General features: G+C 32.4%; 1 protein-coding gene across 1 annotated transcript; it reads left to right on the top strand.

Moving 5' to 3' along the window:
* Window positions 1-4471: 4471 nt before the first annotated feature.
* LOC111410783 (ferruginol synthase-like) lies at window positions 4472-11304 on the top strand. The gene is made up of 2 exons (XM_023041311.1): window positions 4472-5396; window positions 10457-11304. The coding sequence occupies exons 1-2, from the start codon at window positions 4515-4517 to the stop codon at window positions 11060-11062; spliced, it is 1488 nt and encodes a 495-aa protein (XP_022897079.1). The 5' UTR covers window positions 4472-4514; the 3' UTR covers window positions 11063-11304.
* The last annotated feature ends 1551 nt before the right edge of the window (window positions 11305-12855 follow it).

Below are 12855 nucleotides of genomic sequence, written 5' to 3'. Positions count from 1 at the left end.
AGTTAACTAGGCATGTGCCAATGGTCAGAGGGAGGATACATCAAGTGGTTACATAGTTTTATGTTTTCATACCCATGTTTCTTTTTTGCTTTATCAAATCGATGGCTTGTAATTTTTGGTGCAATGACACTATAAACCGTCTATATGGGTCACTACAACATTTTTGTTGGTGATCTCAGTCCCAAAGTTACTGATGCCATGTTTTTCACGTGCTTTTCTATTTACTCAAGTTGTTCATGAGCCCCTCCTCTACTTCACAACCAATATTTATAAATTTTTTCTCTCTTGTTACATAGTATCTATTTACATCCAACTTACAATTGAAATCATGTTACGTTGTTTTTGTGGACAACAAATTTTAGAATAGTTTGGCAATGCAAGAATTGTTAAAAAGGTCATTCAAGATATTGTCTATGTTAGTTTTTATATTAGAAATAGAGAGAATGCAATCCATTTAGGGTATCTTGTAAAGTAAGACATTCTTACATTTCAATTTTAAAGCTTATCGTTTAATAGTTTCGGCGTTACAAGACACCCTTTTAATAAAAATTTATTGTGCTTCCTCTATTTATTTTTGTGTTTTTTCATCTGGTTTTGTGTGAATCCAAGTCAAAATGTTAGTTCACTCTCACAATGTGTAACTTAGAAAACCACAAGTCACATTTTTTTGCCAAACACGATCAAATGTGATATTGTAATCTTTCATGTGATCCCTTGCTCTTTCATCTTTCATGTGATCCCTTGCTCTTTCTTATTTTTTCCCCCTTTTTCATTATTCATTGCTTTTCTTTATGTTGACATTAGTCAGCACCAAATTGATTGGATTTAGTTGTGTGGTGTTGTAGTTGAAATGTTACCGCTCCTTTTTTGTGTAATTAATTTTAAGTTTTCTGTTTTCTTTTATTTTAACTGTACCAACTTCATGGTACTAATTATTTTTCATTTTGAACATTGTGCTGTAAGTATTGAGCTCATGTTTTAGTGAACTTCAGATTTGCCTTGTAGTTCAATTCATTAATTCATCTATCTACCGAATTAGTAACTCAAGCCCTTTCTTACGCTTTCAAGCAGACAAAGGATAGGAAGCACTTTAACTCAAGAAGAACGAGTCTAACAACCAATATAGGTTAACTATAGAATGATTTATTACCAAATCTTGAATATATTTGCTTCTTTATTGTTCAAGCTAGTTCTAATTTTTTCTTCAATTGATGTAAATAATGGCTTCATCGAATTTAACCACCTAGAAATTGAAATAAAATAAAATAAAATAAAATAGAGGAATCCCCCATTTTATAGTAAATGTGGAAAAGTACTATATAATATTGATGCAATAACTTTGAGTGTTAATGTCAATGTGCTATCTTATTAATTTTAGCTTATGTTTGTCCTTTATTGATCATGTCGTTAACTAATTTCCAGCTTTTCAATAAAGCTTCGCCACAATGTCTCAAGAAGGGGTTTATAGTGTTCAACACTGGCTAATCGTGTGGAGGAGGATAATGAGTTGTGGAAGTAAAGATACTAATTGTGGCCATGATCAACTTGAAGAGACTGCGGTAGAACCTAGTTTCCACAATGAATATTTAAAGTCTCAGTTTGTGGATATGAAGAAAGATTCTTGTTTCTGGAGAGCCTGGAAAACGAAATAAAACTGTGGAGCTAGACCATTTGGCGTCCAATAATGACGTCAGAGAGCTTCATGAAAAATTAGAATCTTCGAAAAGAGAACTTCTAGAGGAAAGACAAACTGAGGGTGCTTCAGAGGATCCTCTAAAACATCTTGGAGCAGCACACTCAGAGGCATATGCAAATGTTCAAGAGCTTTTTTCTAAGTTGCTGAAGGTTGTATTATTTTTTGTTGATTTCCATGCTATCTCTATTGATTGGATTTGACAATATATTTTCAAATTAGATCCATTTATGATTCTTGGTGATGGTAATTGATGTATTAGTTAAATGTGGCCTTAGGATAGAGTTCTTGGGGATAAGAGATTTATTAACTCTACTTTGTTATTCTACCACTATCGTACTAAACTTGTTTAATGGTTTCTTTGGGTAGTTCAACAGGAGATGGACCACGAAAGAAAAGATCGTGATGAGAAGTGTTTTGAGCTCCATACCAAGTTCAGAAGACTTCACAAAAGAGGCAAAGGCACGTGTTCAAGAGGTGCAAAAGGTATTTTTTGACCTTTTCCTTATGTCACTTTTCATTTATATCACTACCTAACATTTTCATATTGCTTCCTCTTTTCCATCAAGTAATTCAGTCTTTTGGGAGGATTTTTGCGCCAGATTTCTAATATCCTTATATGTTGTTGATCTCATCAATGCATAAAACACTTATTTATTGTGGATTTACAGACATGTTCCACCAAAAGGTCTTTTTTATTTTATATATATTAGCTTCACTAAACAACCAATTTCAGTAAGACAAACCTGGCCCTGCAAAAAATCATTGGCAACCCACTTTCCACAACCTTTCCCTGAAAACCTTTGCTTATGACCGTAACCAAAGTTCTTGCCTGCCACTAAGAATTTTCCAAGCTGTATTCAAAATAGAAATCTATCTTCTTAACTGTAACGACCCGAGTCTCTGTACCCAAGTTGTTAGCTTACGTACTGTCCGCTTTGGGAGGACCTTAACGTATTTCATGTCAAAATTTATAAAAATATCAAGAATAAGAATTAACCACTTGCACATTTCTTACTTCAATTTGATATTAATATCTGAAAATATTTTGTGAAACAAGTTAACACCCCCTATTGAAAATTGTGTGTGTTCTCGTGTATATGTAATGAGAACAAAACAATATTTCTCACACCCTTTTATACATAATATTCACTTGAAATACAAACCATCACACGTTAGCGAATTTAATGGTTAATTAACTTGCTCTTTATTTCAAATCCATCGTGGTGAAAAGTTGAAAAGATTTATATATTAGTTAAAAGAAAACATGGTTGGTTTTACGTTTTTTCTTTCAATTCCCAAAACATCCCACACTTCATTTTATTATTTAATATTCACCTATCATTATTACATATATATTTTATTAATAAAATATAGGATTGAAATAATTTTCTTTCTATTAAGATAACTCGATTATGGCTAGTCCAAAATTATTTTTTCTCGAGCCAATTTATGTTATTCAGCACGAGTTACAAAATGAATATAATATCGATATATTTTTATCAACTTTAAATATTTGACTCAAATAATTTTCTAAAAGTTCATGTAAACAAATAAATCATTTATGCTAAATGACAAGATTAGGTTCACATAGTAAAAAAAATGAGGGGTGTTTTTTTTGTCACGACCGGGTTTCTGTACCCAAACCATCTGCTTACGTACTGTTCGCTTTGGGTGGGCCTTGCGCCCACTTACCTCTCAGAGCTTTCTGTCGTGTTCCCCAAAATTCGAACTCATAACATTTTCCTTAAGTAACACTTAAGTTGAATCCTGGTACTAATTGGACAAGTTTGAAATGGGGAAAGAAAAGTAGTTAGAGATAATAGCAGTAGTAGTAGGTTAGGAGAGAGTCAACAATTGCCGGCAGTTAAACGTCCATATTTTTCTTTTTATTGTAGGGATTCATGAATGAATGGTGGGGGATGAATGTGCGTAAGCTGGGAAAAAAATTGTTTAAATGAAAGATTGTCTCTTCTAATATAGCCCCGTTTGAGTCATATTATTGTAAAAATAAAAATAAAAAATATAATCATTATGGATCATACATTAAAAATAAAAGGTCAAATATGGTGACTTGATTGATGAATAACGAAAATATTTTTTATTTTAATGAGAAAATAATAGGGCTTAAACAAGGCCATAGTAAGGATTCATCGTAGGTTTCTAAAAATTTATCATTATGCCCCCGTTTGGCCCCATTATTCCAAAATATAATAGGTGAAATAGTATTTTTTTTTTAAATTATGGGTGGTTGAAAAAGAAATATAAATTTTCAATTTATGTATAGGGCCTATTTTGGCTCGATTTTTTCACCCAAAAAATTGATTTTTGACCGTTATTTCATTATTCCAACCGTCATATTTGACTTTTTCTCTCACAGGTAAATTCCACTTTTCTCATAACAGTCAAAAAATCAATTCTTAAAATTACTTCCAAACAGGCTCATAATATTATTTTATGAAAAATTGTATAATTGAAAATAAGAGTGAGAGAAATGAAATTTAGCCCTTGTTTGAGCCCCATTTTAAAGGAGAAAATGAATTTTTGAATAGTATATTAATGAGAAATGTGTGGTTAAAAAATAAGAAATATTTTTTGATTTGCGTATAATATTATTTTATTGAAAAATGTGTGATTAAAATTGTGTCAAATCACTGTTGAAAAATGTATTTTGATGAAAAAATGGGACTCAAACAAGGGATAATTTGCTTGAGGACGCGGGGGGTTGAGAACCGGGGCAATATTAATCACTACTTTTTGAGATTGAATAAGTGGTGAAGCCATAGAAGACAAGAAGAGGGAAGAAAGAAACGCCGTATCCATGGATTTCCTAACATTTTTGCTGCTTCTTTTATCTATAATATGGATATGGATTCTTTTCCAAACCTTAAATTCAAAGCATCAGAAATCCGGCAAGCTCCCGCCGGGGCCATATCCTTTTCCGATCATTGGAAACATGCTAGAACTCGGCAAGAAACCCCACCAGTCGCTGGCCAAACTCTCCAAAACCTATGGACCCTTAATATATCTTAAAATAGGGTGTCTTGATGTTGTAGTTGTTTCATCACCCGAAATAGCCAAAGACGTATTGCAAAAATACGATCAAGTCTTCTCCAGCAGAAGTCCTCCTAGTGCAGCCATGGCAAAAGAACACGACAAACTTTCTATGGTGTGGTTGCCCGCGGAAAATCAATGGCGTAAACTTCGCAGAATATGTAAAGAACAAATGTTTTCAACGCCTCGGCTTGACGCAAGTTGGGACCTTCGCCAAGAAAAGTTGCTGATACTGAGTGATTATGTGAATCAGTGTAGTGTTAATGGGCGGACTGTTAAAATTGGTGAAGCTGCTTTAATCACATCAATTAATTTGATGTCGGCAACTCTTTTTTCAGTCGAATTTGCAGATTTTAACTCTGATTCTTCTCAAGAGTTTAAGGACGTTGTATGGGGTGTGATGGAATGTATTGGAACTCCTAATATTGCAGACTATTTTCCAGTTCTCAAATATTATGATCCGCAAGGAAATTTGCGCCGGAACAAGGTTTATTTTGATAAGTTGTTTGCAATATTCGATGGCATAATAGATGAACGGTTGAAATCGAGAGGTACATCAGTGAAAAATGATTTACTGGACGCTCTCCTTGATCTCAACCAAAAACTTGAGCCTGAATTAAGCCGAGATGATATAAAGCATCTTCTTCTGGTAAGTATTATACTGAATTTTTTTCTGCAGCATTTCTGGTTCGTTTAATAAGTATTATACTGATTTGTTTTATTTTATTTTTCTTTTTTTTTTTTTTGGTGGTGCGTGCTATTTCACCATAGCAAAGGAGATTAGTACAAGGAAAAACCAAAAGCATATATATTCTGATTAGCAAGTTAACGTAGTCATTCCATCTGATCGTCCTTTGTAATAAAAGTATAAAATCGGCTCGACATGATATTAAAGCCTATAGAAGGCATATGTTCTGTTGTAACTAAAAAAAGTTCCAACCTTTCCAAATATTAAAGCACTTTGCTTTTAAGTTTTAATATAAAATTAAAACATATGGTAACCTATGTTAATGGTGCAATTGTGGTTTAATTGTGGAGTTAAATTTATCCCTATAAAAGGGAGTTCTTTCATTTGAGGAAAACAATTTGAGATACAAGGAAAAATAAAATATTATATCTATACTTTATACTATATTTTTATAGTTTGTGGCAATTTGATGAAAGACTCGTTCTTCATCTCCCTATGGTCGTGCTCATAGAAGGAGAGCCATATAAGTTTTATCTTGGAGCCGTGTAATGCTGAAAGAATCCGCACGAAGGAGAGGCAACATGATTTTAGGGCAGTGTCCTCGACGTGACTCCCAAAGCTTGTTTTTCTAACCCTATTATTATTTTATATTATTGTTGAATTATATTTACGTCTAATTGTTTATATTATTATGCTAATTGATAAATTTATCGACACACAAATCACTCAATTTTTTTCGACAATTTAAAGTCGTGTTTGTGATTTGTATGTAGACAATTCCTTTTATGTGACATGTGTAAAATATTAGTTTTATGATCTCGAACAGTAACATTGAAAAATTCCCAAAGTGGCATTATCTTGCAGCAAGTAGGGACTAGAACATCCTTACAAACTTATATCTATGTAAATGAAAATTCATCAATTTTTCGCTAAGGGTAGATGGTGTCATGATAGCCCAAGAAATTATTTAAAAAATTGCATTGCTGATTTAGAGGAATAATACAAGGCAAATCAATCATACATGCAATTGAAGCCGAGTATATCGGTAGAGGGGTTTTTTTTTAAACATTCATGTGATTTGAATTTTGTTTAATTTGTATTTTCCTTAGCATTATACTAAATCTTCCACTTGTGTTAAATATCTTTTATTAGCTTTGACATTGAAATAATTATATTGTTATAAACATAAAGAATATTGGGTGGTGGAAAGTGTGTTTTTAAAATGTGGGGGGATGATTTCATTCTTTGGTTTCACATGAAACAAATCAATGTTTTGTTTGGAGCATATCAGACTGTTGAAATCATTTTATTGATGAATAAATAAGATGGAGCAAACAATTAATTCTTCGCAATATATGAGGTAAAGTCAAGTGATTTTTTATGTAGTCATTAAAATTATTTGATGACCACAATTATGTTAGAACATAATTGTTATTCATTTCAAATTTTATTTGTTTAATTTTGTCCTACTAATGATAAAAGCTATGAGTAAATGTTTCAAAAAGATGAAACATGCACTACCTCAATATGGTATATCAGGCAGATTGGGTTAACGATAGATACGAGTATCTAAGATTTATGAAAATGTACTGATTTAACATTTTAAAAGATGTTAATTTCATAATTAATATCCATAATTTTATTTATAGTTCAAGTTTAACTCCAATGAGTAATGGTGGTTTATTATTATTCAATTTAGACATGTAACTCTTATTTTCATATTAAATAAAATATAATAATAATATCATGTATTATGACCAATTTTAATTCAAGTTTTGAAACCTTTAATCGTAATAATTATAATAATTTAGTTGGGATTTAATTATTTTAAGTTCTACATGAGCCCTCATATTTTAAGATATTAAAATGAATGTCTGGTGAATGATGAGTGGAAAAGTTGTAACAACACTATGGTCATTGATTAAGATGTTCAACGCATAATTTGTTCTATGAAATGTGTATTACTCTTAGAAAGGATATTTTTAGTATGAAATTGAAAATGCACGTGACAAGATTCTTATTTTAAGATTCATTATGATCTATTATGCCCAAGTCCCCAACCAGTCTGGGTTTTAGTAAGTAAAATGCTTGGTGGCATGTTTATTGATAATTAGATTACTTGATCAATGCATGTTAGAGCATTAAATTTCGTTACCAAATGTCTCATATTTCTCTTTTGACATAGTTACTATGATTGAAAATCTCATCCACAGAATTATTGTCTGGTGAGTTTAGAAATATTGGTGATTATATATTGTGGGGTACATTCAACTCAATAATAAAATTTTGAACCACACATTAAAGCATGTTTGCTTAGATGGAAAATAAAATATAACAAATAAACTTAAGTGGCAATTTAAAACTTATATAGTTGTCAATTAAGTCCTTAAAGTTAGTTCACAAATTCCTTGGGTGGCATGTTTATTTTCCTCCAAGACATGGTGCAAGTGTTTTAAATCTTATAAGGCAGATGTGATGAGAATATGAATTTGATTTGTGGTATTATTTTAATCCTTTTCATGATTAGACACATTCTTACTTCAGTAGATATACTAAATATAATCAATTATTTATTTATAATTTACTATTATGAAAAAAAAATATTTTGCGAATGTGTTTAAGGAAAAGTTGCAAATATTTGGTTTGATAAACACGTGCACCAACCATCTCCTCACAACATGTGATCTTAACAATAAAAAATTTGTAAGATTATATATTTACTCAATTAAAGCTTAATATCTTTGAAATGTGGGGGTATTAAAAATATTGGATATCTATGTGCTTTATCCTTAATTATTCATAATTATTTTGGAATTGACACATTTATCAAAATGTTCACATTGAATATGAAGTTTGCAGGTGAAATGCAAGAGTTCAATACATTCATCAGATCGAACGTATTACTAAAATCAATATTAAACTTTCGTTTCTTTATCTTACTAAACTTATGTATGTGATATTGACATTTTAGAAAAGTTCTTAGGTGACTTTGCAAATGGGCAGATGAAGAAGAAAAGATTTGCAAATTAATGGTATCAATTTATTGTCCAAGAGAGACATGAATATATGTAGTCCGAGATGGACATATATAAATCATCGAGGGGGATGAGTTTAAACCCATAAGGGAGTCACCTCCGGGAGTAACCCAACCTTTGTGATTGAAGATCCCATGAAGAAGGTTCAATGTAGTAGAAACAATCCGTGCTGCGTGACTTGTAATAGCACTACCTATATCGTGCTCATCCCTATGGTGATAGTGTTAATAATAATGTGATGTTAGGAAGGGTTTAACCCTGAATGAGTATCGAGGTGAAAATTCTCGCGAGGTGTGGGTCACACACACCCTTGAAGGACTCACTTATGTAAGAGTTGCCATGAGACCATGGCTATGAGATTAGGCTATTTCCTATGGACTCTTACTAGAATCAAGATTAGAGCGCATGGTCAGTAAAAGCGCTACCCGTTATGAACTAAGCCTAAATCGATACTGTGTATGGAACAATTGAAATTTGACTAAAGGGACCTAATTCAAGGCTTAGTCCATTATGGCTCCCTCAAATGGAAATTGTTACGACTAAGTGAGGTTCAAGTCCAAAAGACACCTACACCTATTGCACAGTATTATGTTGCCACTATTATATATTTTTTAATTATTTTGAAAGTTTAAAACTTGTGGGGGATTGTTGTAACTTAAAAGAAGTTTCAACCTTTCAAAATATTAAAGCACTTTAATTTTAAGTTTTAATATAAAATTAAAACATATGGTAACCTATGCTTTAATGGTGTAATTGTGGTTTAATTGTGGGGTTAAATTTATCCTTATAAAAGGGAGTTCATTCATTTGAGGAAAACAACTTGAGATACAAGGAAAAATAAAATATTATATCTATACTTTATACTATATTTCTATAGTTTGTGGCAACTTGATGAAAAGTTAGATCTTCATCTCCCTATGGTCGTGCTCATAGAGGAGAGCCACATGAGTTTTATCTTGGAGTCGTGTAGTGTCGAAAGAACCCGCACGAATGGGAAACAACACAACTTTAGGACAACGTCCTCGACGTGGCTCCCAAGGTTTGTTTTTCTAACCCTATTATTATTTTATGTTATTGTTGAATTATGTTTACATCTAATTGATTATATTATTATGCTAATTGATAAATTTATCTACACACAAATCACTCAATTTTTCCCAACATGTTCAAGCTTAATTTTAACGTATTTAAGTATTTGTCATAAATTTTATACGTGTGAACCTTTGATGAAAAGATAAATTCATTTTGCTTAACATAAAAATTGAAATAAATAAAAGGTTTAAACTTTTAGTCAAAATGATTCTATAACATGTCATTTTTAGAATATGTCATGTCTATCTAATTAGTTGACGTACTATTGTGTGATTGGTATTGGTTGTGGTCTATTCTTTTGTCTAAATCCCCATGTGGTTTGGGCAAAAGGATACCGATACAAATGGACAATTCCCCTTGATGGGCACAATTCAGATTGCATGAAGGAATTATCACGACTCCCAACTCAGAGGTTTGGCGAATAAGCTCTTTGCAGAATAAGGATGGTCAGCAAGGTCTCTATAGGAGTGAAATAGAATCAATACTCAGAAAAATTGAAGTATTGATAAGAATACTGGGGGTTTGAAGACCTAGTTCTAACTAGCAACATGTGGATTACACACTGGATGTTGGTAAGAACGGAGGGAAAATGCCTCCCTAACCTAAATGGCCTACCAACATGTTGATTATGCCACGTGTCTTTGTAAAATGGTCAACGTGGGGATCTAGGCAAAAGGATACATCACTTTTAGCACGAATCATGAAATGGTAGGTGCACTAATTACATAAATATAGTACATTAATCCAAAAAATGCATGCTTATTGAATCGACTAAAAGTTTAATCCTTTTATATATTTCAATGTTATCTTGAATTTATCTTTTGGTCAAAATTTATGACAAATAGGTTGCCGTGAGACTTGATTAAGAACATAATTAATTTTTCTTGTTTGTAGGATTTATTTGGTGCTGGGGCAGATACAACTTCAAGTACAGTTGAATGGGCAATGACAGAGTTATTGCGCAACCCTGAGAAGATAATAAAAGCTAGAAATGAGCTTAGGGATGTAATTGGAATGAAGAAGCAAATCCAAGAATCAGACATTTCAAAGCTCCCATATTTGCAGGCTGTGGTGAAAGAAACCTTTAGGCTACATCCTGCTGCCCCCCTTCTAGTACCTCATAAAGCTGATGTCGATGTAGAGATCAATGGCTACTTGGTCCCTAAAAATGCACAAATTCTAGTTAATGTATGGGCGAGTGGTAGAGATTCAAACAATTGGTTGAGTCCAGATTTGTTTATGCCTGAAAGATTTTTAGACCGCGAGACTGATTTCCAAGGTCAAGATTTTGAGCTTATTCCCTTTGGTGCTGGGAGGAGGATATGCCCAGGTTTGCCATTGGCCCGTCGGATGGTGCACCTCATGCTAGCCACTTTGATATGCAACTTTGAATGGAAACTTGAAGAGGGATTAAAACTGGAAGAAATAGACATGACTGAGAGATATGGAATTACTCTACAGAAGGCCATTCCTCTCGAGGCTTTTCCTATCAAATTGTGAGCTTCTGCATGCATCCATGAAGTTGTGCCACTTGAGCAATATAGAAGAGAATAATTCATGAACACTTCTATTTATATAAGTTGTTTACTTGTTTTTACTTTTTTTCAGTACTGTTGAAGAAATGAAAACGTTGTACAATAATGAACAAGCATTGGTCAAGAATTTGATCCATATGCGTGCTTACCTTGAGTGTGTAAGAGTTCGTAACTGATTTATATGGTTGAGAAGTAAATTATATCGCATGTTTTTTATTCTTTTCCTTTTTTTTCTTCTTTTGGAAATTCATCATTCCCTTCTAAGAGGTTTAATGACCTGGTAACACTTCCCTCTTTCTTAGAATTAGGATGTGACCTGAATTCTATTTGGAAAATTATTTGACAATTCTATTTTAAGTCTAGTTGAAATCTATTTGGGAATTCAATTTTATTAAAAAGACTTGAAAGAATCCAAGTTGCAATATGAAAGGAAGAAATCATGCAAGGGTAACGAAATGGTGAACTGGCGCTTGCTACGCTCGATCTTGCTTGAGCGCTCAGAACTGAAACTTTCAGTGCTAATTGCTATTAGTGAGGAGGTCATTTGAGCGGCAGACCATTGCTCGACAGCCACGAGACAACAATCTTAATCTGAATTTGAACTGTTCTAGATCTTGGCAGTTTTTTAAAACATTTTTTTTTTATCACGAACACTCCATTATTGTCTAAATTTGTAATATTTGAACTCCACCACATCTTAAGCTCTTCTTTGTACTATATATGAGAGGTAAACCTTTGAAAAATCAATCATTACATTTTACACTATTTTGTAATCCTCAATTATCGAATAAACAGACAACCAGAAAGATAGGGAATAAAATATAGGCTAACGTGTTAGCAACTTGTTGGCTATTTATTTATTATTATTATTTTTTTTTTTCAAATTCACCAATCATGTGTAGACACGTGTGCAGCCTGTATTTCACTCTGTTTTGTAGCAAAACTCTATCGATATTAATAAATTCTCATCTTTTGCCCGTAAATTTTTTCCACGGAAATCTTTTGTTCTTGTTTGATTTTCATATTGCCATATTATTTTTGTTCCTTTATTTCTCAACACCTCCTATCACTTGAGTAAGGCTTTGATTTTGCTTATTTTCCATTCATCCTGTGTCTAATCCGTTCAATGTTTTTTTTGATAAATATACGAATTTGGTCGTGTTAGGAATTGATCCTTAATTAAATGCATTCATGATTCATATATGCAATTGAAGTTGACTTAACAATTGTTAATGCACTGTTAACAATTAATAAACATAAATTCATGACAAAGTGTTGCTTACATTGGAGTTTGTTAACTAAACTGCACTGTTAACAATTAACAAACATAAATTCATGACAAAGTGTTGCTTACATTGGAGTTTGTTAACTAAACTCATAAGTCATAACGTTGGACTTCGTTGGCACTCTTTGACAAGAAGAATGAAACAATATTCATTCACGGACACTTGGACTTTGTTAACTAAACAAATTTGTCCAGTTATATAGCGATACAGGTCAGACTGCAATTTAGAAAATTATAATTAAAATGACTTTTAATTTGATGCCAAGATCATCATACCCCACCCCACCCCCCACAAAATAAAAATTAATAATAATAAGAAGAAGAGGAGGAAACAACGTTAGAGAAATTTGTAAATTTAGTACCCCAACCGTTATATAGTTAGATGTGTAAGATTCATCCCATATTTGGTGTAATTAAAAATCTGATTTTAATAGAATCAGATAAAAGTTACTGAGATGTGTAATTAAAAAAAT

This window comes from Olea europaea, chromosome 15 (genome assembly GCF_002742605.1).
Source record: "Olea europaea var. sylvestris chromosome 15, O_europaea_v1, whole genome shotgun sequence".
NCBI lineage: Eukaryota > Viridiplantae > Streptophyta > Magnoliopsida > Lamiales > Oleaceae > Olea > Olea europaea.
The sequence above is the reverse complement of the archived record's forward strand: the minus strand, read 5'-3'. Positions and strand labels throughout refer to the sequence as shown.